The sequence below is a fragment of the Anas acuta genome, chromosome Z (genome assembly GCF_963932015.1).
Source record: "Anas acuta chromosome Z, bAnaAcu1.1, whole genome shotgun sequence".
In the NCBI taxonomy this organism is placed as follows: Eukaryota; Metazoa; Chordata; class Aves; order Anseriformes; family Anatidae; genus Anas; species Anas acuta.
Window position 1 is genome coordinate 43587093 of NC_089017.1, and position 27686 is coordinate 43614778.

General features: G+C 40.0%; 1 protein-coding gene across 1 annotated transcript in view; it reads right to left on the reverse strand.

Annotated features, from left to right (window-relative positions):
* CDC42SE2 (CDC42 small effector 2) overlaps positions 1-27686 on the reverse strand; it is a 32827-nt gene that overhangs the window by 3335 nt on the left and 1806 nt on the right. Inside the window, exon 2 of the mRNA XM_068667770.1 lies at positions 4023-4124. Within this exon, the coding sequence (XP_068523871.1) occupies positions 4023-4124 (102 nt within the window). The remainder of the gene's footprint in view (positions 1-4022; positions 4125-27686) is intronic.

Genomic DNA, 27686 nt, shown 5'->3' on the forward strand with positions numbered 1-27686 from the left:
CTTAAAAGGCTTGGTCTTTTCCTGTCTGCACCCCAGAGCATAAAAAACAAGTACACAATGAGCACAAGGTAAAATACACATTTAAGGCTACATCTTCTGAAACTGAACTTTCAGCAAGAAATCTGTGCCTGTAGGGCACCACTTACAACTACTTCACGTATGCTCCATCACAGAGACCTTAAAACATCACTAGAAACTGAATTAAAACAGCACTGGAGAAATGTGTCTAAATAGCATGCATGACATTTTCCCCATCTACAAAGGCAAAAGAACTGTATTCTTTTCCACAGCAAAGCAAAACATACGCACACATACAGAATGAAGCAGCATAATTCCTTCCTGTTTGCTGTTTCTCAAATTAACATGAAGAAAGGCCTATTTTGGGATCTTTGTCTTCAACAGAATACATGTAGCATATTGCAGTGCTGACCAAAAGATTTGATTTTGTTTGATTTTTCTTTAATGCACTTAAGCAGCACACTGTTTCCCAACCCTGGTGCTTTCCCCAAGCAAGCGATGTAGCTGCAGCAATACTATGTTCAAATTTTTCTTCAGGGCTAAGTGTTCAGAGATAATGCTCTAGTGGGTCTGACACCAGTGACTACAAGCTCTGTAAGGAAGCATGGAGGAAGAGCACAACCACATGAATAGGGTGGTGTTTGAAAACTTTCACATTTCACCAAGCTGATCTTCACTATGCATGTCATGTTAGCCATCGAACAAAAGGAATTTCTATGTAACCCTTTTTTTTTTTTTTTTATTTCCAGAAAATATCTAATTTACATGTTAACGTATTGCCAAGAACAATTTAAGGACTGAATCCATTTAATCTGAACAAAAACTGCTGCCTCTACAGAAACAGCTAGCAAACCACCTCTGGGACATGTCAGCTTCCAGCCTGACAACTTGCCTATACCACTTCAAAACTTTAGAGAAGAGCCTATCAATATGAACTCCAAGGCTAAAGTGTAGATTTTATGAGTGCTTCTTCTAAAGATTGGAAAAGTCTCTCTGGTATTTGATCACACATATAGGTGTTTTTGCTAGTGGATAAGGAGCTACCTGTCTAAAACACAGAGGCTGTTGCACATATGGGAAATGGACCCCAGCAAATTTTAGTTTGACTGCATGAACAGCTCAGTGGCAATTTTGTATATTAAAAACTATGTTACATATATGTCTATTATTTATATGTAATATAAATGATATATACATTTCTCTCTCGTGAGACATATATAGTGTTAAAAACTGATCAAAAAGCAGGTCTAAATCACAGGCTTACAAGGTAGTATTCTTTCTGAATCAACCTCCTTTTGAGGCAGTGTGAGCTACAAGAACAAGTACAATGAAATGCCTTTTTTTTTTTTTTCCACAAAGACATTATTGCTTCCCTTTGACGACATACAACAACATGGCTCTTTTTCCTCTTATGTCTAATTTAGATAGGATAAGGAATTAAAGGTTTTGGAAGGGGAAGCGGATTGCACCAATTAAATATCATACAATCTGCTGTACTGTTTATCTATCTCATTAATCTCTTTCCTCCTTTTTTTTTTTTTCCTCCTCCCTTTTAGAACAAGGAAATAGCACAGATGGTCCTTGAGAAAGAAGACAAAGAAAAACTACAAAACATAAGGAATACATGAAATCAAAGGCTAAACCGAGGAGTAGGAAGACAGAAAAATGAAGTGGGAGACTTTGCCATGTAATACAAAGGTAAAAGTAAGAAAGTGCTGGAAATGGAGAAGTAAGAGTTCACAGAGGATTCCTACTGTTTAAGTTCACATTTGGCAAGGGAGCAAAGCTCTCAACAGAGAAGGCAAAAAAAATAAGTATTTAGGACAGTATTTATTTAAGTATTTAGTAATTAGGACACTGCTGTCCTCAGAAGCATAAGGATATAAAATCAAGTACCAACACTGGTGAAGAGAGGCACCGACCAGATAGTGAATGAAGAACCAAATTTATATGGGAAAAAGTTAATGAAGTTGCAGGAGGTCCTCCTAAGATATTCAGAACAGAGATGGCACAAAGAGGCTCACAAAGAATTATGATTTCCATACTGTAAAGTTAAGCAGCAGAAAAACATGGAAACACTGACATGACCTTGGAGTTTACACTGTGAAGAGTGAACAAGGAAACTGTATGCAATATTATCACAGCAAATTACCAAGGAAGAGGCAAGAAAATAGACAATGTTAAAAAACTAGAGATTAGTACTTCTAAAGATTATTTTTTGCATACAGTCTCTTCCTATCTGGGATCAGAAACTACCACTGTGGTCAATGATGCAGCACATTCTCTTATTTTCTTTCAGTTTGGATAAAGAGATATCCAGTAATGAGTGTTCAAAATGAGAAAGTCCACGTAGAGACAGCAATGATTAAAAGCTATCTAGAGATAAACTAAATATTATGCATGGCAAAGGTGAGGGCAAGCAGGGGGAAAGACTGAGGTGAAAGAGTGAAGCTTCAGGCAATCACCACAAGCCTCCCAAGAGGTAGTTCAGCTGTGAGAATAAGAGAGGTTCTCACAGGGGAGACAGCAAACGTCTACAAAACAGAAAGCCATGCTTTAAAATAGAAATAAGAAGAAAAACCGATCACTTGCTCATTTCAATTCACAGTGGTTTTAAATATTAAATATTTAAATATTAATACCATATACTGCATTAAATAGATAATTAGCTTTAATTGAATTTTGTCAAGTTGAAACCGTGTTAGTCCATTCAGCTTGCATACAGATGGTTTCTTACAAATTACTTCTAAACCATTACGTTGTTTCAGGGAAAAGATAGCATATTTCTTTGTAATTTCCTAGCTTTGCATTTCCCTAACAGCTATCAAGTTTTTAATTTTATATATATATATATATATATATAAACATATATAATAATATAAAAACATATATATAAATAAAATAAAAACATATATATATTGTATATAAATATATACAATATATATAAATATACACAATATATATAAAAATATAAATAATATATAAAATATATATTATATATATATAAAATAAATATAAAATATATATATATGTTTTGCTTTTTTTTTTTTCTGAACTCAATAAGCTGCAAAATAGTTGAAACTGCAAGTGACCTCACTTGCCTACATTAAAAGTGACTTCTTCCTCTGCAGCTCTGTTCTCCATTTTGGTAGCTCTGGCAGAAGTTGTTCTTCCCCTTTGCTAACATCCACCAACTGATAACAAGTTTTTCCTTTATAAGGGATTAATAAAGTTAAGAAATATTTCTATTCAGTATCTAAACACCACCCTTTTCTCAGATTACAATTGTTGGCCTTACAAGTAGATTGGTGTTTCATATAAAACACAGTTGAACAAGACATCTATTCTTATAAGCTTATTTTCAATCTCTCTCTTAGTCTCTGTTTCTCACTTTCAGAGAGACAAAAAAACTTTATTGCTCCTATCATCTACAGGAAGCCACAAACCCTGCTTGTGACATCATCACTTGCTCTGGAAATAATTCTGAGTGCAAATAGGTTTACAGAATATAGAAAACCTCAACAAGGTGGCACAAAAATATTTCTATGTACCATAAAATAAGGTAAACTATAATTTCACATAAACCATATTTAAAATATTTAAAAACATTTAAGATAAGAAATCTAGTCTGAGTTATAAGACATTTAAAATATCGTTTTTTCTGATGTACTCTAATACATTTCATAATTTACCGCTGTATTAGTTCACACGTGCCATCAGAACAAATTTTTCACAGGTATTCTACACACAGCCTTCCCAATTTATACAGCCTCCGCTATATATTGTCAAAACCACAGGATTTTTTTATATGGTTTTCTGTAACATGGAATGCAAGCAGCTAAGGCTTGGAATTAAGACACTGACTGGTTATTCTACAGTTTTACACTACAGAGCCCCAGTCTTGTAACTCAGTGGAGAATCACTCTTTATTGCATTAGTAATACAATATATATACAACGATCCTGTACCCTAAAATGAAATATTCTTCATCCACAGATGCTTACCGAATTCATTCCACTGAATAGGTCTCCTGATCCTACGTGAGCTGTGTGAACAAAGTTTGTTGGCTCCCCGATCATGCTTCGGTCAATGCGCCGTCGTCTTTTCTGGAAGGGAGGTAAGGAAACCATTCATTAAAAAGGCGAGAACAGAATGTGCCATAGATGCTGTTTCATACACTGTAAGGTATTTTCACAGAATCACAAAGCAGAACCCAAATTCCCAGGTTAACCAAGACACTGGTAATGCAGTCCTTTGTTTTTACTCAGGTGATCTATAGCAGATTAGACCATCACTAATACCCCTCCTAAACATTTAGGTCAACAAAATATTTGTAAATAACCTAAACCAATTCCACTGTTCATTAAGCGACATTTCATACCGCAACCTCTGCCTATATTTGTATTTAAACCATGCTGTGATGTATCAAATTTGATGTTCAGTCATTCAAAATGAGAATTAATGATCAAAGAGCGTTCAGTAGATGCAGCAGCTAACTTGCATACTTTCCGAGCTGCATGCCATGGGAACTTATGTCAGTGTTTCTAATATACTTCATGGGGATGTCCAGAACAATGCCCTGGTCAGGGTTAGTCACAGACGTATCCTTAATGAACCCTGTACACCCAGATAACTTCACTCTGCGTGGCTGTGGAGTGTGAGCTGTAGGGGTGTGATGTGATAGTGAGGCAGGATGCCAGACTGCACCCTAAAGGTACACTGATTCCAGTGCCGTGAGGCTGAAGGCAAGAAGAGCTGTAAGAGCCTCCCCTTTCTCAGAGTCACAGCTGCAACTTTTGATGTAATAACACGCAAATAAGAAGTGAGCAGCAGTAAGGACTTCCTCTAATTAAACCTGTTTTGGCTGGCTGCCTCCAGCTCAATATAGCATCTAAAGAAAAAAAAAAAAAAAGAACACAAAAGCCTGTCCTCATTTCTTAGGCCACAACCAGCAAGATTAAGCAGAGCAAACCCTGCAGCATGCAGCCGCCCCGTGCCTGTATCCTGTATTTAAAAAACAAAAAGCCACAAAGCATAGAACGAGCATTTCCATTTGAGGTATACTGAACATAATACAGTGCAATAGCTAAGAAACTGCTTAAGCCCAATTAAAAGCTTCCCATTCCCTTAAAGTCCATTCGGTCTTGTTTTAAAGGGATGTCCACTCCTAACCTGCAGTTGGCTCCTAAGACCATCCAAACCCAAGACATGAAGGTGCATGCCTTATGAGTGGGCTAGCTGGTACTGAAATGCACCTACAGATTAAATCTTCGTGAATCAGAGCCCACAGTTATGAGCCAGCAAGCACAAAACACTTTGAATCCTTTCCTGCAGTTTTTCTCTAGTACTGAAAACAAGTGTTAGGAGGGTTCAGGGTACCTGGAGGGCTGTGAGAGGGTGCAGAGAGCAACACGTAAAACATTCCCATAAAAACAACAAAAACAAAATGACCTGTTCTATGCTGAAACTGTTGGTGAATTTTCTACTCCCAAGGAATTTGACAAGACCAACCAAATAAAATAATCCTAGCTGTTAAAACATTTTCATGCAGTTTAGGGGCCTTCAAGGGGACATTGGTTACAGAAATTGAGATGTCCCAGGTACAGAAAATATTGGTGTTACTTCATAGAGCCATAAACAGCCACAACAGAATCTATCACAGTGCCCCACCACCAACCATGTCCCATGTGTTGGCATTTCAGTCTGGAAACCAAACGCACAGATACAGCACACTGCTTCTTAAACAACGCATGACATGAGCTAGTAGAGATATGCGTGACTATCTTGGTGGGGGAGATCTCACACCAGGCTTATACATCCACTGGATGAGAACTGCTGATCTCACATCGTCAGGGTTAGGAGCATCCCCACCAGGTGTAATGGGTAAGCGGTGTTACCTGTGAATTGCTGGCTCATGGCACACTGGGACGCTGACACAGAAAGGGTCTCTCAAGCCCCACATGCACTCCATCAGTTACAACAGTTAAAATTACATCAGATCTATATTAAATGCCCACTTTCAACTTTAAAAAACAAACAAAACCAGAAAACCAGAGTCAGAGTCATTTCCATGTCGAAACAATACATCCATGATTTCTTGGTTTTCACAGTTTTGAAATGCTGGGCTCTGATGCAGTCCAAAGAAGAACAAATCTCAGAAGCTTTTGATTTTTGTTTTGTTTTGGGGGTGTGGTGAACAACCAAACCCTTTCTTTGGGCAACTCATTTTTCCCTTTTTACTTGTTGCAAAGCGTACAGGCGTTCCAGTAACATTAAGGAGTGCTGGACTGGGTGAATGGCTTTCAATGATTCTGCATTAATCACCAGCTAGTGAACCAGTAACCAGTAGTTAAAGTGAACTGCCATCAAACCCTGATCCTTATCTTAAGCAAGTTTCTTATCAGAAGCCATCAGCTACCAGCTACACCCTGGCATAAGCCCACTGATGTGATCTCCTTGAAGCAATGGAACAATATTTAAATGCTCTGCTCCATTCGGACCACAAAGCAGTTCACTCTAAAAACAAATAAAATGGTGCTTTGTTGCTGTTCTTCTGCAGGAGCACTCAGTTTGCATGTATGGTAATGTCTGAACTTGGATCGTGAACATACTTGCGAAGCAACTTTGCCAGTCCAAATTTACCATGCTTCAATTTTAATTCCTGCATGACCCTGATGTGCATAAATCGCACTTCGTTTGCATGGAGCTGAACTGGAATCCCAGCCGAGGCACTCCAACTGCTAAAGGACATCACAGCCAGAGGAGGCAAGCCGGTCAAAAGCAGACCCGCAAAAGGCATCTCATGTTTGCCTTGGTTCCTCAACACCATTTTGCTTTACAGCGCTGCTCCTGCTGAGCACAGTTTCTGTGGACACGGCCTCAGTACTGAACCGACTGGTGAGCAGAAGAGAAGGGACATGGGGAGCACTGTTAGCAGTCGTCTCTTTTCAAAGGACCTAGCACAGGAGACAGGAGTCAGGAGGCATCGTTGGAAAGGTTACATAGCTCTGACAGACGGCAACATGAAGACCAGCTTTGCCAGGATTTTACCGTGGAGTTGCATTTTCTGGGGCCCTGCACCCGTAAGGATACGTGTAGTACCACTGCTTGGTACACTGCTTGGACACACAGATTGATTTCCTAATAAATCCAGTATATTTAATCTGAAAGGAGCTGAGACACAGCACATTCATCTTTCACTTAAATGAATAGCACGATTATGCTCTCTCTTCACTCCGTGTACTATTTCTGCCTATTCTGTGCTTGTTTCTAGTGCAAGTCATCTGCCTCAGCTGATAAAGCTCAGCCAAAACAAATTCCAGTCATCCACATCCCAAACTCCACACAGCAAAATACCATAAATCATTAACGTCCATATATACACACACCCCCCACTAATCATTTTAATAACGAGATCTGACTGACTATGAAACTCACCTGTAAAACAACTGCGGATGTGTACAATGTTAGTGCGAAGGACTTCATCGTCCGTGCCATATTCACACCATCTAAAAGCTAGTTTTAAAGTAACATGTTTCTGACCTGACATGCACGTGTCCTAACTCTGGCAACCCAGCTGCAGCAATATCCTATTTTCTGTTTCTGTGTTTCCTGCAGATGGATGTTTTCTTGGAAAATCGTATTATGAACTTGCTAAGTGTCTGTTATCCTTCTTTTTAGCATGGGTCAAATTACTAAAGGATTTTGTACCTAAGGCCAAATAAAGTTTAAAATCTAAATTACAGTATTTGATGTTTTGGCTTGCCTTGTCCCAGTGCATCCAATTCCCCGTTTACTAAGGGGTGATGGCACAGCAAGGAGCTCAGCAGAGGTGAGGTGAGAGGAAAAGACTTGCAGAGGGATCCTGGAAGTGGAATACCAAATTTCATCATTTAATCGCTTTGCTCATTTTGTTCCTGTGACAAAAATCTGCAGAATTTGGATTGCAAAGCACATACCAGGTAATCTTTACCTCACTGAAAGGATAAAATCATCTTAAAAAAAAAAAAAGTAGAAGAGATGCAGGTTTGCGTGTTAAATGTTTGAGAGGAACAGAAGGAGTTTGAGGATCCGTCTCTGAAGCTTTGCTCTAAACACATACACTGCATACCCTGAAACAGGAACACATTCAGTTACCATAGTAATGAAGTAAAGAATTGATGTCTCGTCTATTCTTAAGCTGTGAGTGATGCTTTACACCCACATAAGGTAGCACCTCTCCTGAAGTACAAGATTAGAATTGAGAAAGCCACCAATGGTTGCTTTACAAGAAATTATATTAATCCTGCCAGCTTCGAGAAACTTTCGATAAATTTTTAAAAACTTTTGTTTAAGAGGTATGAAGCACCTAACTGAAATACCTTTTTTAATAGTTGAAAAAAAAAAAACTTACTGCTAGAAACTAAAAACTGTAGTCGTTATCTTTTTTTTTTTTTAAACAAATATTTGCCACTGATGATCTGAGGCACGTAAGATTTCCTTTTTATTCCCCCTTCCTTTAGGTTTGAAGAGAAGGGATCTTTCCTATCTCCAAATTTTGTCCAGAAGTTGGGCTGCAGTTCTCTGACTCAAGCCACTTCATGGTATAGCAACAATTCCAGACAAGTTCTTTGCCTGTATGTGTACACACACACAGACAAGAAAAAGTTACGTTTCAGAAATTTTTCTCCTTTGCAGTTACGTACACCTGTCTACCCTTTGTGACCCTCTCAAGCAAACCATCACACATACACACAAAATTTATAGCAGGTTGATAATTATCTTCCTGGAAGCTGGAAGTCACACGTGAAGTCAAATAACATACAAAGATAGCCCAGACAATGCAAGTACCAGCCTACACACACACGGGGATCAAGAGCAAAGAGATCTGTTGTTTAGCTGGCAGAAGAGCAGGTTCTGCATACCCTACATCAGATTTTTTGAAGGTATCACAGATACAAATCCCAAATCCAAATATGAGTGAAATATAAATGATGCACAGTGCTTGCATGGATCGCACAACACAAAAGCTTATGCTGATCTGACCTGCAGAAGCCTCCACCTCAGGCCCTGTCAGTGGTACTGCAGGAGCAGATTTGGAACATGATATTCAATTTATACATATGCTATACATTTTATTGCATGTAATTAAAATGCTGTATCATATTTTTATCAAAACATACATTATACAGATAGATAATGTATCATATCATGTATCAAGGCATTTTTTCTGTAATTTAACATTTTCCTGTGCTCCAAAAAAAAGTAGCACACAATAAACTGAATTTGATAGGGAACAGCATTTTGACCTATGTTTCTAATCTCGTGCGTCACATCTCCGGCCATATCCAAAACAATATGAAGTGATCCATATACAAAATGGCAAGTGATGCACCTTGCTTTTTCTGACACAGTTCTTTTCGTCTTTCATTCTCTCTAATCATTGGCAGACTAACAACTTGGGCCAAATTTGTCATCATTTCCGCTTATTGCACAAGACGATCTCTATTATTCTTCATGACAATCTGTTATTTTGGCTTCTCTGTTAAGAAGCAACATTGCAACATCATGCCTGCACTTCATCGTCTTCTTTTCTGAATAAAATGAGAAACATCTTTTAACTTCAAAATGGCCTTGATACATAATCAGGCAACCTCCCCCACCAAAACAAAAGAACAAAAAGCAAAACCCACCATGCTTTGGCGCCTCATCTGACGCAAAGTAAGAATGCCAGCTTCCTGAGACTCATTTCCCAGCGCTTTATTAGTCTCTTCTCTAATTTTAGACTATTTTTGAAAAAATAATTCCTTAAAAGGAATTCCTTAAATCAAGGTATTCATAACATTACATATTAGAGTGGGATGTCCTAGCAGCATACGATGCTTGTGTGGGTCACATTCACCTGCCAGGGTGGCTTGCACTGAGTCATCAATGCTGACTGGTGGCTTGCAGGCTCAGGAACCTTGCTAAAACAAACAAAAAAGTTCTTCCCTTTTCTTAAATTACTACTGCCATAAAATAAGCTTATCTCTCTTGGCAAGAAGATAACATTTAATTCCTCTTTGAAGCCAAGATCAAGACTTAATAAATTCACTTGCTAACTCCCTACTGGGAAACTTTCCCTGGTGAACAGAGAAATGAATGATCCAGCTGGAGGGCTTCTTTGCAGAATGAGTTTCTGTGGTCAGAAAATGACCATGTGCATTTATTACCTCCACAGATTTTGCTCTTTTCTAACGAAAAAGAACAACTGAAAACATAGACATTAGAAAGTTGCACAGATTTTAAACCTGTCTCCGTAACACGAGGATCATTTTTTCAGACTCCTCCACCACTGCCATCTCAGTGATTATAATGGAATCCCTTAATACAGTAGGAAGCAATTTACTCTCCACTATTGCTCTTTACGAGCTTGGCTTTTAAGTAACAGCAGGGTAATTTGAACATAATGAACCATAATCATTTTTACCCACATCTTCGAATCCACGCCACGCTAACGGAGTTATAGGTAATGCATCTTTCCACAAAGAAACAATCCTAATCCCAAGCTTCACTAAAATAAAGTAAAATAAACTAAAATAAATCCCAACACAGCCTCCACAACTGCCATGTTCATGGTAGGTATGAGAAACACAGGCAAGGAACATGCTGTGCTGCTAGCTCTCCTCTCTACCTGATCAGTGCGTTTGTTCTCATGACAGGGAGCTGGTTTACAAAGAAATCCCACGCCGCATGGACGGGCTATCATGACAGTGATAGGAAAGAATGCAACTTGCTGAACTGTTTTTGAAATAGGAACTATCAGATCTAGGGGGGGGGCCAGTGGGCAGAGCTATCCTGCTTGACCTTCTGCCACAAGTAGCCCTCAAATGGCAATAGTTTTTTTGAGAGTTTCTGTTACCATTCATACTTGTGTTGATTTTAGGCTAACCCAATGCAAAAAGCAAGCTTTTAATCTGTTAATTTGCTCTCTGGGATCGTCCACAGCAATCAAGATATGAGTTTCAAAGCATCTCCCTGAAGACAAAGTGATCTATTAAAGTTTTCTACGATATAACTCTTCTGAAACAGAGCTGTATCCTAGCTTTGTATTCCACAGCTCAGCTGAAACTTCAAAAGCAAAACTAACCAAAGATAAAGCTAAGATATAAAACCAAGAAGAGGATTTAATCAGAGGCAAGCTTGTCAATCATTTCAAGATAGGGAATTTGGGCTCCTAGAGGAGAAACTCAAAGAGCGAAGATACCCTGCATTTTCTTTTTCTTCTTTGATCTCTCCTCTCTGTGCATTTGCTCTGAAGAGAGTGCCAACAGCAAAAGCAGCAGGGTCCCTATGCAGTGCCACCCAGCCGATCCTACACATGGCAGAGCTAATTCACACGAAGAGCTAGGTGTTCTCTCAGAATAGGCAGTATCAGATCACCACAGAGAGGTGGCTTTCTGCCCTCCCACACACATGCTGTTCGGCTCCCAAAATAGCCGGCCGTGCACAGGAAGGCTGCGTCCACCAGCACGAAGAGCACAGCACAACCCTACCAGTCACAGCAGGGTCACACGTGAGAGCAGTGTGTGGGCTCTGCTTCTCAAAACAGGCTGCAGCTCAAGCGGTGTGTCTGAGCTCCTAACGCTCCCCCGTCAAAAGGAGCTACACAGGTCTGAAGAGTGTTTCAGTGTTCAAAAACAGTTCTTCCACAGCAATGAAGCAAAGAAGTTAACTAAGGTAACATACAAAATAAATAAAAATGCCAACCAATCCCTTCAAATCACTGTATTTCAGTGATAGATTTATTCTAAAGCAGTAACATTTAGGACCTAAGCACAGCACATCAATGTCCTGAGTACCACAATCTTCATCAACCGCAAAACTCCAAAGCTGTTACCATTACAACAGATTTTTCTCAGTCACTTACGTTGGCATTTTCTAGCAGATTACTTAGGGACTCTTGATTGCTTACATATCCTAGGAAACTATGCTTTCTGTCAGACTAGAGGCAAGAAGAAAATCAGCTTGGGTTTTCATGACAGTTCTTGAGCAACAGAGATAAGCAGGAGGCCTCCAGCACACTCAGCTTTCATCAGGTTTTCAGAAAATCCAAGATGCTGCCTGACTCCTCTAGCTAAAGGAGAGTTAGGATACTGAGACAAAAAAATCGAAGAGAGATATTTCTTTAAATAGTTCAAGCTGTTTTCTTTAGCAAATTGAATGTATTTACCACCTTCTTGAGTCTTTTGAAGTGCGCACTTTCTGATCTGTTTACACAATATTCTCTTATATTATACTGGTGTTAGTCATCAGATGACAAAACTGGCAATTGTAGCCTATGTTTTCTAAATAAACAGGACAATTTGCCAGATTAGGTCAAATGACTCTGAAAGACAATAGGTCTTTCAAGAAACATGTTTAGCTCTCACATTAAAGGGAACTCGTTTCATTCCAGATGCTTAGACAAACTTTAAGTGATATAATAAATCAGAATCCATTGCTTGATAAGGATAGTAAGAACTTTCCTTTTCGAAATACACATTGCCACAATTTTAAGATGACATTTATAATTTGCCACATTTTACCAACTTCTTTCCAATAAGTTTATTTCCATTGCTTAGTGATTAATGCCTTTCTAACGTAATTAATAAAAAGCAACAGTCATCTGTGATAACACTGTTTTTCTACTACAGCAAACATTCTTCTTCAACATCTTTAGACAGACCGTGCTGTCTGAGTGCAGAGTAGCAGGCCATTCATCAGCTGTAAGAACAGCAGGACATAATGCAAAGAACAAGCCAGTCAAGATACTGGCTTGTGGTATCTCAATAAAAATCAGATCTTTGCATATAAAATGCACTCTTCTCCTGCAGTTGCCAGGTGGCATAACTTCCAGCTTGTCAGCTGTTGCTTGGAACAAGTGCTTATTACCACCCCACAGCTGGAAACAAATTGTATCTCTGCAGCTTTTGGAGCGAATCCAGAACTGTGGCACAGGTGAGGGACAAAAATTCAGCAGCATGTGGCATACAAGGAGAGACTGAAAGAGTGGGTTTGTTCATCCACGAGAAGTGACATCTGCTTGTGGTTTTTATTGGTCTTCCACCATGTGAAGAAAGACAGAGTTGCACAGTGACAGATGCAAGGACCTCAAGTTGCAACATAAAAAATTCTGACAAAAATTAATAAATAAATAAATAAATAGCTAGGTAGTGGTCAAACTCTGGAACAGGAACCCAAGGAATGTGAGTGCCCATCCTGGGAGATCTCCAGAACTCAGCTGGTCATGGCTCTGAGAAAGCTGATCCAAGGGGGGGCTTCCACTAGACAGCCTCCAGAGGTCCCTTCACACCTAGCTTATTCCCTGAGTCTCTAAATTCAGATGGTGATGGAGAGAGAGAATATAGACCAATACGGTGAGCTGGAATTGACTTTGTTGTAACATCGATGTAGTATATTCTCCCCAGTGATAAAAATCATAACATTAATAAAGAGAGGTAGATTAAGCAAATGATGTAAAGATACACCACAATACAAGCTCTCTGCGTATTTTTCATAGCCTCTTAAAACAACAGATCCCAGAGTCCTGATAACAGCACACCGAGACATGCATCATGTTAAGCCCTCTCTCCTTTCACTTGCTGACCATTTCCAAAAAGAACACAGGAAATATTTAAAAGGTGACCTGGCACGATGAGAGCTGCAGCTTTCCAAAGGAAATGTGTCAGGACTTGCAACACGAAGCCCCTCCTGTTCAGCCAAAGGAGCATCACCCCCACCAACCAGAACACAAACAAAAGCTTCGGGTGTCCTTAAATGTGCTGCGTATTGAAATTCTTTTGTTATGAAGTTGTATTTCACACTTGCAAATCCTCTGAGAATTTCTACAGATAGCTGTCTAATTTAAGCAAGTTTGTTATGCCCTCCGCATGCAGGTGTCTGCACGTATTTGCATGTATACAGAAGCACACACGATGCATTAGATGGCACACATTATATTACATAGGAGTACAGAAGGCTTGTATGTACACTTGTCTCTTACGCTCTTCTAAATCTGAATTACACGTACACACCAAACTCTGTTACACAAAAATGTAAGACAAAAAATAAACTGAAACATTGCTTCTGAACAGGTAATAGTCACTGCCAGATACAGGATCCTCGGTCACAGTCTGAATACAAAACCAATCGCTTTCCAAGTCTAACACTTCATCTGCCTCCGTGAAGGGGACAGCCCTAAACACAGCAATATGTGCTCACAAGCAGCACTCGTGAACTGCACATTGTGATCCACCTTTGACTATGACAATGAATTGGGGCACATGTGATAGTCTCAGAAAGCCCCTGCAATCAACTCCTAGTAACTCCATGATAAGGAGAAGGTGGTGGATCTTCTGGGGTTATGGCACTGATAATTCTTTTAGTGGTAAGACTCATGGGTGGAAGCTTTAGTACTTGTGCCACAGTCACAAGTCACAAAGCCACAATACTTGAGAACAATATCCTCAAGAATCAGCACCCACAAACACAGCAAATTCATCAGCTTTTTGAATGTCAACTCCTAAGCTCGGCAATTCTTTGCCCAAATATCAGCACCTTCTTGTTCGATTATATACATATTCAACGATCACCTGGTTTTCTAGGGGATTACTGTACTTCTTACAACAGTGATGTTTTACCAAAGGTGGTTTTTTTTTTTTGTACAAGTTCTTTAAGAAAATTAATTCCTCCACATGCCAGGTCCATGAGACACACTGCTTACCGGTGACCTTTCTGGCAATCCTCCCATTGGTATTTTTCCTTGCTGTTATTTTGCACCTGTGTGAAATTATGATCTCTGGGTTGTCCTTACTGCTCCAGTGGCACCCCAAGCAGGTACCTGATCAGCATCAAGCGCTGTCACACAGCCTCCGGTACTCCGTTTTGCAGCTGGGAGAGGCATTCATAAACACATAATCACAAATCTGCTTCAATGGCCAACCCCATTGCTGCTCCTGCAAAGCTCCCAGACGTGACTGTTGGCATTGGAAACCTGTTCACCTACTTCATCTCAGGTAAGTCACTTAGAGAGGCGCATCCCATAATACATTACGATGTAGTCTGCCTTTAGTCGCTCTTACAATGTCAAAGCAAAAAGGAGCTACAGCCTACACAAAGGAAGCAGGAACAGCCTCCCGTGTTCTACCCACACCACGAGAAATAGTCATGCTTTTGAAAGGTGATCCCCGTAGTGCATGTGGACAAGATGGCATTACGCACAAAATAAAACAACACAACAAGCCCCCGAGGCAATTTAGCAGCGGATGGTCCAGTAGGTATTTTAGGACTGCTTAGATGCTGAGCCCATGTGTAGCAGAGATAAAAGCACTGCTGTAAGTGTATGCTACCAGGAACTGGTAAGAAGCATTTGAATCAAGAGCTGCACTCAGAGCCCAAACAGCTTTCTGCTCAGCTTTCAACATTTGAAACAGTATCTGACAGCAAGCTGCAACAAAGGCCTGCACCCATAGGTGCCTTCTCAATGTGGCAAATTTCCAAAAAAGATGAAAGGGCAGTTGGTTCAGGGAGGTAACAGCAGAATGGTGTCCCATTGCAGAGAACACAAAAATGAAATCCTTTTTCAAGGAGTGTTCTGCTTTCCCCAGCAAAGCAAAGGAGTCCTTGCTGCCTTGTCCAACCTCCTGTCAAAAGGAAAACACTAATTTCAAGCATGTACAGGCACTTTTGTACAGTCTAGCTGAGGCATGCCACAATTCCACAGGTCTTGGAGCGTAAACAGTCATTAAGTACTTAAATTTCATCAAGTCAGAAGGTGCCCCGTATTACTAACTTACTTGTCAAATTCTACTCTTCCAAAGAGTAGAGCCTGGGTGAAAAGTTGTAGTCAGGTGTAGCAGCAATAGCTCCTCACGCACCTACTAGCTGCACTGAGATGCACAGAGTTTGTTAAGCATGAAATATCACGTATTTTCATTATTCAGAGTTTACTGTCAGACTCAAAGTAGGATCCAAATCACATCATTTTTCAGAGGCAGCTGTGGCTGCTTATACTGTTCAGAAAAATCTTGCTACCTCTATTCCTTGTTTTTCTTTGTGTGGCTAATCTACCCCTCCTGGTTTTGTAGGTCACCTGCACTAAACAACCTATGTTATGTTTATCACTGCAAGAGCCAGATTCCTATTACTGCGCATACTTTTTGATACTATTCTTTTCACCTACTACTGCCAATTCTGAAGGTGGATGCACTGCAGAAATTCAGGAAATATCGTGGCCTTCTTAAATACCTGGCCTTGTACCCGGTCTTGCCAGAATAAGCCTGCATTCAGGACCTTAAGGAAGACAGAATGGGAGAACACGGTTCTTCAGCAGTCAGGAGGGGAAGCTGAGCACTGGCACACAAAGCACCACAGGGATCTCCAAGTCCTCCAGTTGCCATTACAGCAATTTCAGGGAAATTGTTTCCTGGTTCTACAAATGGGCTCAGCTTCTACCAAAATCAAGGCACAACAAACATCAGCGAATGGCTACAGATTTACGATCACTGGCAGTCCAACAACAACAGCAACAACAAAAGTTAGGGAATGGAGAGGAGAAAAAGCAATAAACAAACAGAACAAAAGCAGGCTTTTTACAGAGCTGCAGGCTGGGAATTTCCAAACTAGGAGCTTAACAGTAAGAGTAGACTATTTATGGTAAATATTTTTCCCTTTCCTCTTCAGAAAATGGAACCATGTGATACCTGAAAAGATAAGCATGCAACTCGATCTTCCCATCAGCTAGTTACAAACACAAATCTGTTGGTAGGAAAATATCTATTGTTTCTAAATCACAGAGAAACAGTAACTAAGGTAACTCATTGCTACCACACTGCTTCATAGCCAGGTATCCTTTACGAACACACACGTGGACTCTGGCAGCTGTGCCAATACAGAGTTGGGTTTCAGCAGACGAAGCCATCATGAAAACTGCCAAATTCTTACTGTATCAGATGATTTTATGAGATCCCTACGCCACAGTGTCACCAGACTGCACCACTCAAATAAACCTCCATAACCAAGGCACAGGGATGTGCAAGAGCTTCGTTTTCCTCCCTGCATGGTCTCAACGTGTCACCTCCACCCACAGTCCCTGCGCAAGACCACTTGGCCAGGTCACTGTGGTTCACCGAGGTTCTGGGAAGATCCAAAGCCAGTTTGGACAATGGGCTTCTTGATAGCTTCAGCATTTTAGAGTAAGAACAACTGCATACCATATCAAAATAAATTTGGACGAGAAGAAATGTTACAACATGAAATGTCATACTTTTCACAGTCAGCATCTGACTTGTATGGCATGGTAATATTGAAGCACAGGCAGCCACTTTACAGGTAGCCTACAGAGAACTTCTTAGAGCCTTTTCACCCCGTTGCTTCAGATACAGTGCAATAGAAACACTTTTATAATTGAGAAGGCTGTGGTGGTCCCTTTTCACATTTTTCCTGCTCTCTCTTTGGCACTCAAAATCCCTCTCTTCACTGCCTACTGAAATGAACACACAGACACAGAGAGCCGGAGGGATTTCACCCTTTCAGATGACTGACACTTCCAGCCCATAGACTACTTCTCAAGAGTCCTTGCTGCATTTGCTCCTTGCTCTTTTCTATTTGAGTGACTTTTACCTCTGTCCTGATCCCCTGAAGATGTCTGTAAACTTTGCCATTTGACAGACGTCCAGGCAGGAATTTCACCCAAGTGATGCCGGCTATTCTCACTACACAGAACACCTGACTGACAAGTTCCCTCTGTAAACCATCCCAAAGGCTGCCTAACCAGAAGATGATAGAGCAGTATTAAGGAATCCTGCCACTTCAACTTCTGGCAATTCCCTCACTTTCCTTTGTCCTAAATCATCTGCAGCAGCTCTGTTAAAATCCCACGTGAAAAAGGGGAGTTTATATAGCTTTACAGAAACTCTAAAAGCTTATCCTTATAAAAACAATGTATACTTGCTTTATGTACCAGCAGCTTTTATGGAGAACCAAACATTACAGCTTCAGAAGTGACCACAGCTCTATGACACCATTCTAGACAATTTTAAACAACCATCTCTTAAGCTCTACGGTGCTAATTTGAACACATTACACTGGAAATTCAAATAATCTCTAAGTACTTTTTATTAATCTAATATTTTTTAAAACCAAAGGGCAAGCACCTACATCTTTCCTCTAAGAACAGCACAAAGGGGTTTTGTTTTCCAGCTGCAAACTGAAAAACTGAAAAAGTCAAAAAGTAGAGAGACACATGCTATCATCAATGCTCTCAACGTTCCCTCTTTGGAATCGTTAAGAAAAAAAATGAGAAAGCCAAACAAACCTATCTGCCTTTTCCAATTTCGTTTCTCTGCAGGCTTCATCTTCAAGGTCACTCCTCTGTGTTCTGAGACCATATAGTTACAGAACGTGTTTATTTAAGAAACTAAAACAAGTGAACAAGCATAAACAGAACATAAAACTTAGGTATGGCTGGGGAACAATTACAGCATGAACCGTACCACATTTAGTGCATCCTGAAGCATTTCTAGTCTTACACTTTGTGAACATAAATGTGTCTGCTGAGTTTGGTTATAAGAAATAAATTGCTAAAAACATTCACCCCTGCAATGCCTGCAGGGCCAATGTGGCTAAGAGCCTATGCTGAATTCTATTCCTTCTTGGGCATGACCAAATTATTTACTAAATTCCAATGAGCTGAAGCAAAGCGATTACTTGCAGAAAACTTACTGTGCCAGTGTGGGAAAAGGACTCAGCTTGACTCTGAACTTAGACTGAGTTTGCAGACCTGGCATCTGGAAGTTTTACATATTTTCAAAGGTGTCTCCTTGTAAAAGCAGATTGCTCGATGTACATTTTCTTAAGCAACAAACCACTATATGGTGAAAACAGGTTTTAGAGTTTTTGTCAGAGCATGCGTGCAAGGACAAGTTTTGCCTGTCTTTTTACATTAAAAAAATAATACAAGGATATAAGAAACAATCAAAATAATCTTATTTCCTGTATCATTTTTCTTTCATTTTCACTGAGGAATAATGTGAGCTAAACAATTCTAAATTACGTAAGTTATTATATAACTTTACGTAATGTAATTACTTGATTGTTTTTCCTATTATAAAAAGTAAGATGGTTCAGACTGATGTATGGCCTTCCATTCATACTGACTAATCAGAAATAAATATTTGCAGTGGTGTCAAATTCAGGGAGAACAAGCAAGAAGGAGACAAACTTACTACAGAGCGTCATTTTGGTGAAATGAAACCTCATACCATCAGCATACAATTTTGTTGTCTTCAAAGGATAATCAGATGGCCTCATACTTGCAAAATAGTATGTCTGATGCTACTAAGCAGTTATTTCGTACAAGCATTATGTACTTCAGAAATTCCTCTTGCCTTTTAAGTAATCTCTCTAGATATAAAAAGCTGTTTGAAATGAACAAATAAATAGTATCTAAAAAAAACAAAACACAGATTTCATCTATAATTAACATAATCCATTTTAAAATCTAGTGAGAATAAACGTTTGCCGTTACATTTAAGCTGCACTACTTTCAGTAAAAAAAGAAGTCCCGATGCTCCTCGTACTCACTATTGATCGCAACCCAGTAATGGTTGCACCGTGTTTTAAGATTTGCACTGTCTTTATGTTTAGTTTATAGAAAAGATGATATCCACACGGGAGAATGGGCTTACTCATTTTTGACAGGATTTAAAACACAGCTTTTAAAAGCAATAATCAAGTACCCCTAATTTTTCTCTCAGATCTAAGTCCCACTTCCTTACATTCTTAAGTATACAGACAACTGTTTTTTTCCATCCTCCCCCAAAATCTTCCTTTGCATTACAAATCGATGAGCCATGTAACTTTTCAAAGCTTAATTCTGGTATCACAGAAGAAAAACATGCATCTGATACTTTTCCATGGAGAATAAAAGGGCCTGTGAAGCTCTCTTGCCTGCTTTCTGTAGATCAGCATGCCTGCTCTTGTTTTGGCATTTCCTTTTCTCCTCAGAAGCTCAGCATTGCCCAGCTGAATACAAGCACAATCATAAGCAGTCCAGCATACTACAAACACACACACACACACACGTGCATATTCTAGCAGATTTGTTGGAGTATGTGCCTACCAGGATTCATTGCTCCCATTTTAACACTGGTCGCTAAACACTATCTAACCATCGTCCTGGAGCCTAGGCATTAAATGTTTTTAAGTTGCTAGAGTACAGAAACCTGCATTCCAAGAAAATAATATTTGCTCTAAGCAGAGTTAAATAACGTACCCTATATTAATATTGCAAGTAGACTTTTGGGTCTTTCAAGAAATTTACCTGGAATAGATTTGGCTTGGAAGCTACCTAAGTTTACAGGAACTTTATGAATCATAAAAAGTAATTTCCTTTTATAAATAATACACTCCCTTCACACACAACTTTAGTTCCCAGTCAAACACTGCCAAGTGTGCTTTCTTCAGGGAACTTAATTCATGATAGCATCAGCATTTCAGTTCTCAAAACTGATAAAGCACCCCCAAAACACAAGGTATATGCAAATACACATAATGAGGTAAAGATAATTATTAAAGCTTGTATCTCTTTAGGGTTTTCAAAATGACAGTTATACCATCTCTAAATTTGCATCATACTGGCGTTACCTCCCAATTAACATCTCTTCCTCCTGCATGCCCCAGCCAGCTTTTCTGTTCTCTGCGTTTAAGATGAAGGGATCGGAAGGAGGTGGGTCGCTGTTCACTACCACACAGCTTCCCAGGAAACTGGCCCTGCATCTTCCAGCTGCAAAAAAAAGGATATCGCCGACCCCCCAGCTGAGTCAGGCCTCAGCTTGTGAGCAGCGGCACCGCTTGGGGCTTCCAGAGGGGACACGATGAGAAGCACTCAGAGCTCGGGAGAAGACACCGCCACGAACTTCCAGCTCATTCACCTCTGACCAGCTGTCACCACAGTCATGGCCCAACAGAAACCTTGTCGCTGTTGAAGCAGGAAGACTTCAGGGGCCACAATTTCTTTCAGGGCAGTGCAGCCAGGCAGCCAGGTACCACAGCACACCCCACGGTGAAGCAGGGGGGAGCAGCCCCCAGCCAGGAGCCGTATTTTGGCCGTGCTGGTGGCACAGTGAGCTACAGGCCGCCACTCCGTGCGGCCCAGCGCCATGGTGCCAGAGCACTGAGGTGTCAAGTGCCACATCACGCCACCACAGTGCCGGTCCTGCCCAACCCAGGGACAACCCAGTTTGGCCCCAAATTATTCCTCTGCATTATAAGGCAGCCAAATGCCAACTCTAAACCATCTTGTGCCCATTTTGTGCCAAAACCCTAGTGCAGGCCTGTCAAAGATAAGGCAAAATTAAAAGTGCGATTTGACAGCACCCCAACACCAATGCATGCATCGTACGAACTGGCTAGTCCTTTGCAATAAACCATTTGTCAAGAAGGAAGGTTACACTCGTACTAAAAAACAGCCGTACCACAGGCAATAGGGGAAAAAACAAACAAAACCAATTATGAAGACCATGTGTGCGCTGAAGACAGTGTGTTGTGAAACCACACTATTTTTCTGAGACTGAACAAGCTAATTAAAATTGCAACAAGAGATGTGAAACAGCCGAGGAGTATTTAGAAGAATTCCACGCAAGCCATTCTCTTCTGAAGACAGGTCACTCTCAGTGCACAGCATGCCTACAAATCACTGGGTGTTACAGGTGTATTTGGGGGGGAAGAGACAAAGAGAGATGGTTATCTGTTCTCAGCCACTGTAAACTACAGCTCTCCTGAGGGTACACCCAAGCAGCTAAAAAACTCCAAAATTATCTGAAAAAAGCAAAACTGAATGGTCCAGAGAATCATTTCTTCCCTAAATCTGCATCAGTGTGTTTTCTGCTCAGCCATTTATTTTTTTCTGCTCAGCCTCCACTCCTCTGTTCCCCTTGCTCAGTGCTGGGACATCAACTCAGATCTATGCAAGTCAACAGTTCAGAGGGATCAGCTAAGACACTCTGAAAGTGAAAGTGAGAAAATCATTGCAAGCAATTATGCATTAAAGTTGCTGGCTTGAGGAGTACCTTACAAACCTCTGAGAATACTTGAAAAATAGCTACAATACAATTCAATGGGAACTCTGCTATCATGCATGTCTCACATAAGCAAGACTCACAACAGGAACTTCAGAGCTAGAAGTTTAAGGAAACAGTCTGAAAAAGGACAATTTCCATTATTTTGAAACATTAATGTTAGTAATTCAAAATGTAAGATTGCATGAAGATATTCAAAACAGCCATTTAAAATGCATATCCTGTGAGTTATATTTTGTCAGTTGTATGTTGGTTTTAAGAATGATCTCCAATGGAGTATCTCAGATCCATTACGGAAGAGTTACAAAAAAATAGAGTAAGATTGCAGAGGAAGTTTCTACTCTGTACTCCCTTTTGTATGAAAATAGTTAAAGGTAAAAGGCTGAACACTTAGCTGCAAGGCAACAACTTATCTCTCTGTTCATTAACACAAAGCATACTTCCATTTGGAGTCTGTGGACGTATAAATCTCTCACACTATACGCCCAAGTTACCTCTGCCTCTAGCTGTTGGCAGGTAGTAATACCTCTCAAAACTACATGCTGCTGTCTTCAGGTTACCTACTCACCCTGCTCCAATCTGGAAAGCAGGAGAAGAGGGGAAACAATCTGCTGAATTTCCAAGCATAAAAAAATAAGGCATGCCAAAAACAGAGCTCTTGCATTTCCAACTTCCAAAAAACAAACAAACAAACAAAAACATCCAAAAAAGAGAAATTGCTCTGGAGTTGTTTGTTTCAGAAATGCCTCAGCATCTTCTACAAGGTTGGCTGCGAAACTATTAACTTTTGTTAGACTGCATCAATCATTTCTTGTAGCAGTTCCTTTTGTCAATGACTTATACTGGGTTTTGCTGTTGAGGATGTCTTTTCACTTAAAAAAAATAAATAAAAAATATGGAGATTTAAAAAGAAACACAGACTCTGCTGTCCACATCAAAGGATACTATCTACTCCCTCCTGAGTTCAAGCAGAAAGCCTGAGCTCTACAGAGACTGTAGATATAAAAGGCATATTACATCCTTCTTCAAATATGTTGATAATGGCATAACACATTTTCATCAACAGAAAGCTGGCATTATTCTTGTCCCGTCCCCCCCCCCAAAAAAAAGCCAGTTTCCATCCCATCAACTAGCATTATATTAAATAAATAGCATTGATACAGCTAACTCCAATAGCTCCTAAAAATGTCACAGCTTTATTCATAATAGAGTATCACAAAATATTCAGTTAATTTCCATGGAGAGAGTTATACATACATGCAGAATACTGCCTCTCTTTTTTGTTTTCTTTGTAAATGGTTTTATACTCGAACACCACAACAGATTTCAAGATGTGTGGGGACTAATTTAAATTTGAAAGGAAAATCTAAAGCAGCCCCATCAGGCTAAGAGTAGCACAAAGAAATCAGGTTTGAGACATAAAAGCTAAGTATTTTGCTGCTTATTTAACTCTGCCCCCCTTTAATAAGGTGTTCCCTCGGGCTAGCTCTACAACATCCCTGAAGACCAAAAAAAGAAGGAATTTCAAACATCTGAAACTGGCAGCTTAGTACGTAATTCAATATGACAACTTTGAAATCTGAGGGCTCTGCAGAGTTGTCACTTTTTACATTTGAAGTCTTACATAGGCTTACTGGATGTGGTAGGATGATCAAACTTGATGAATTGGAGGGCCTGAACGTTTTGGTCATTTTGAGTCAGAACCTGTGCTTGAGAAACATGGCAGAATTGAATGGAGCAGCTGACCCAGTGTTTTTTTTCAGCAGCAAACATCTCATTTATTATGCACTGAGGGTGATTTATTCTGCATTTGTTACGCATACAGAATGCTTAATTATCTTTACTGTGCCCAATTTACTGAGAGCTACAGTGGTAAAGATGGATCCCTGGCTATAGACAGAACCCCTTGTCTAGAAAAACAGCTACAGCTGACACTATATATCGATGGTAAACTTCTTTAAGTAACCTGTGTCAAGATGATTTATGTCACCTGCAGCACTGGTCAGTCAATAAATACAGCAGTATGTGCACTGTTCCCATTATCACCAGTGAGGAGGCCAGTTTTTGTCAGCAGTGTTCCTTTGTTACATGGGTCATGTGTGCTAGCCTATTAAAATTATTCCCCCTCTTCTAATTAACATGAATTTGATCTACTTTTCTTTTTCTCCCCAGAAACTGGGAGAAAAAGAAAAAGAAAAAAAATAATCTTGTGCCAAGTCTCCAGAACAGAGTATTTTTCAGAAACGCTAAGGCAGGAATACCCAGTATATCTGACTGATCCAATTTAACTTTCACAGAATTGGCAGAATGGCTGAGGCCATTCTGGAAGGGACCTCTGGAGGCCATCTCTAGCAGGGACACCCAGAGCAGGTTGCCCAGGACCATGTCCAGGCAGCCTGAGAAGAGCTCCAAGGAGGGGGAGTCCACAGCCCACAGCTTCTCTGGGCAACCCATGACAATGCTGGGTCACCCACCCAGCACAGCAATACTTCCTGATCTTCAGAGGGAACCCCGTGCTCCAGTGTGTGCCCACTGCCTCTGGTCCCGGCACTGGACACCACTGAAAACAGCCTTGAACAGCGGAAGTTTTGAAGTTGTTTTACCAACTAACTTGAAATCATTTGCGCAGAAAGCCACCTCTCAGAATTGCCCAACTTTCATTTTTTAATCTCTCAACCAGAGATAACAAACAAGATTGGCCCGATGCGAAAACAAGTTGTTTTTTTCCCTGCCTTTATGGGCTTTCTCACTCTATATCCAGGTCTGTCAATTCTATTCCATACATCAAAAAAGACGAGACAAATTTTCTTAACCACTTTAAGCATTTATGGCATGGCATTCAGCAAAACCATAAGAAAAGGTTGACAAAATATAAAAACCTCTAAAGAGGAGAGAAGCAACAAAGAAGAAACTAACTGGAGAAGGAAACTCAGAGCTAGACAGAGGAAAGTACACTTTATTCTTTTATAGCAGAGCAATAATTTTAATGCAAGGTCAAAGAAAAATAAAGAGCTCAATTGTATTGGGCGGTGGCCCAAATTAGGTGGGAGTGCACCAGGTTGTGACCAAAGACTTCTCAGACCAAAAATTAACTTTGCAAGTTAAAAACAGACAGGACAGAAACAAAAAAGTGAAGAAAAAAAACAGGCTCCTGGTGTAAGCAACAAGCTTAGCCTAGGAAAGAAACTAAGGCCACGTTCGTCTATTGAAATCTGCAAGACAAAAGGCTCACTGAACTCCTGCTATCGAGCAATGCATCTGGTAGTTGGGATTTAGCAGAATTTACCGAAACACAGCAGTGGATAGGACTACAGCACATAGGATGCATGGGAAGAAACACTCATCACGTCACTGTAGAGTGCAAGATCAGCTTACAGAACCTACAAAGAGTGTTTGTGGGAAGCGTAAGAAACCTGGTGCATTCACATAGTATTACTCTTCTCAAAATAAAAAAGGGCTTGGGTCAGATCGTAAGAGATTAATTTCAGGCTATTTAAAGAACCAAGAAAAAAAAAGCACATAGTTATTTCTTCAACAGATTAATATCACCTCCTTATCACCTTATGAAAACAGATGAAATCAGCTAGTTGTTTGAAATTTTCATTGTGCTGAAATACATTAGCACAAAATCTGACAAGAGAAAATTAGAGGTTGGTATGAAAATACCTTCCCTCAGCTTCTGTTTGCATCCTTCCAGCGTTCTATTGGGGTACTAAGGGGGTATGGCAGGGTATTAAAAAACAAGACTTAAACCACCCACAGGAACATACTTTCTTCAACTGTATCACTATTTAGTTTTGTTTCTTTGCATTGTCCATTCCTTTCATTTATCATCCTATTTCAGAGTGATACAGATTCATGTTCAAACACGTCTCCTTAATGATCATATTACGAGTACTGCAGTCTTGGAAACACTGAGAAGAATATTTAGCAACCAAAATAACATTAGCAGAGTGAGTAAAGCATGGTTTTCCAAGAAGCCCCTGCTTCATTTCAAGGCAACACATTGCATCCATTTAGCCCTGACAAAAGACAGAAAGAGGCTGTAACTGCACAGTGATACATTTCAATCAAATCTGATTGATTGGTGATGGTAATATGTAAATACTGCCTTTTAATTAAGGAACCTCCCCAAGTGCACTAATATATACCACAAGACTGTTAGTGTACTGCTCTGGGGTATGCTGTTAGAGAGATGATGCCATTGAAATTTGGCGAGCAATGTGTTTTAATTGCAATAAAGTTTACAAATCAATCTGCAAAGGCACGGTTCAAAACCATGGAAAGGAACTGGAAAGCACCAGTATGCAATTCTAGAAGGCCTACAAAGTAATGGAAGTGACCCAGAAAATGTCTTTGTGTGCAGTCTGAATAACAGTCTTCTGTAAAATTGACTGAAATGACTCAGTACACATATGCGTTTTTTATCTTAAGGCCATTACAGCCGAAAAGAAAGAAGATGCCATACACAAGACACCTCATTTGATATGCTAGCACTTTGCCAGAATAAAGCAGAAGGAACTCTGTTCCCACATCCTGGGTTTCAAGAGAGGTGGAAAAGACCTTAACTCAATGGAAGCTACAAATAACACAGGAACACATGCAGTTACTCAAAGTTCAGTTTTCTTTTTGATCCAGTTAAGAGCCTTTACATTTATGTCAATATTAATAACATTAAAGAGGTCTCAGGCACAGGCATTTGACAAAGACTATGAGAAAAGAATCACGTTTCAGAGAATGTAAGTTTAAAAATAAAAAGAATGTTTTAAGCTTTTTGCAGAATAAGTAGCAAATCAAGTAACTTGCTTGTTTCAGGTATTATTCTGAGAGACCATTAATTTCTGGTGTTTCTGCAAGACCACATCACGCCTTCCACAAAAGGAGCATGCTTTATGGCTGAGCTTGAAAGTGAAAGCTGGGACACTGTTAGTGAGGTCACGAAAGGGTTGAGGTGCAGGAGGTAAAATAAAAAGGCGGCACATGAAAGAGATAAAACTGTGCAGACTATGCATTTCTCCTGAGAAATTGGACTGGATTACACCAACAGGCTAAAGGTACAGTAGGGTTGGACAAGAACCTCCTATGCAAGACTGTGATTTTTGCCTCCCTTGTAATAAAGCAAAGCAGAAGGTCCTGCATGCTTGGATGAGCCTCAGTGTCATAGTCACAAAATTTTGCAATACATTGAACTATAAGAAGTAATAAAAATGTAAAGTATAGAAATTGTCTTAAGAAGGACTTGGACAGGACAAAAGAACAGCAGTTGGACTTGATGATCCTTATGGGTCCTTTCCAACGTGGGATATTCTGTGATTCTATGATTCTATGAAAAAATAGCATGTCTTTCAGCACGAGAGTCTCCTGAACCGTCTCCTTACCACCTGTCTGGCTCACGAATTTGCTTACACTGATAGTATATGCATTGCTACGAGTCAGAAAGAAAAAAATATTCATGTACTTATTCAGGTGCATTTGTTTCTGACTAAATACTCAAAGCAACGGTGTGTGGCAGAATAAGGGCTGTACAACAGAACAGCACGCTGTAAAACGAGCAGAGCAGCTGTGCGGTGGAAGGACAGCTAAGGACCCATG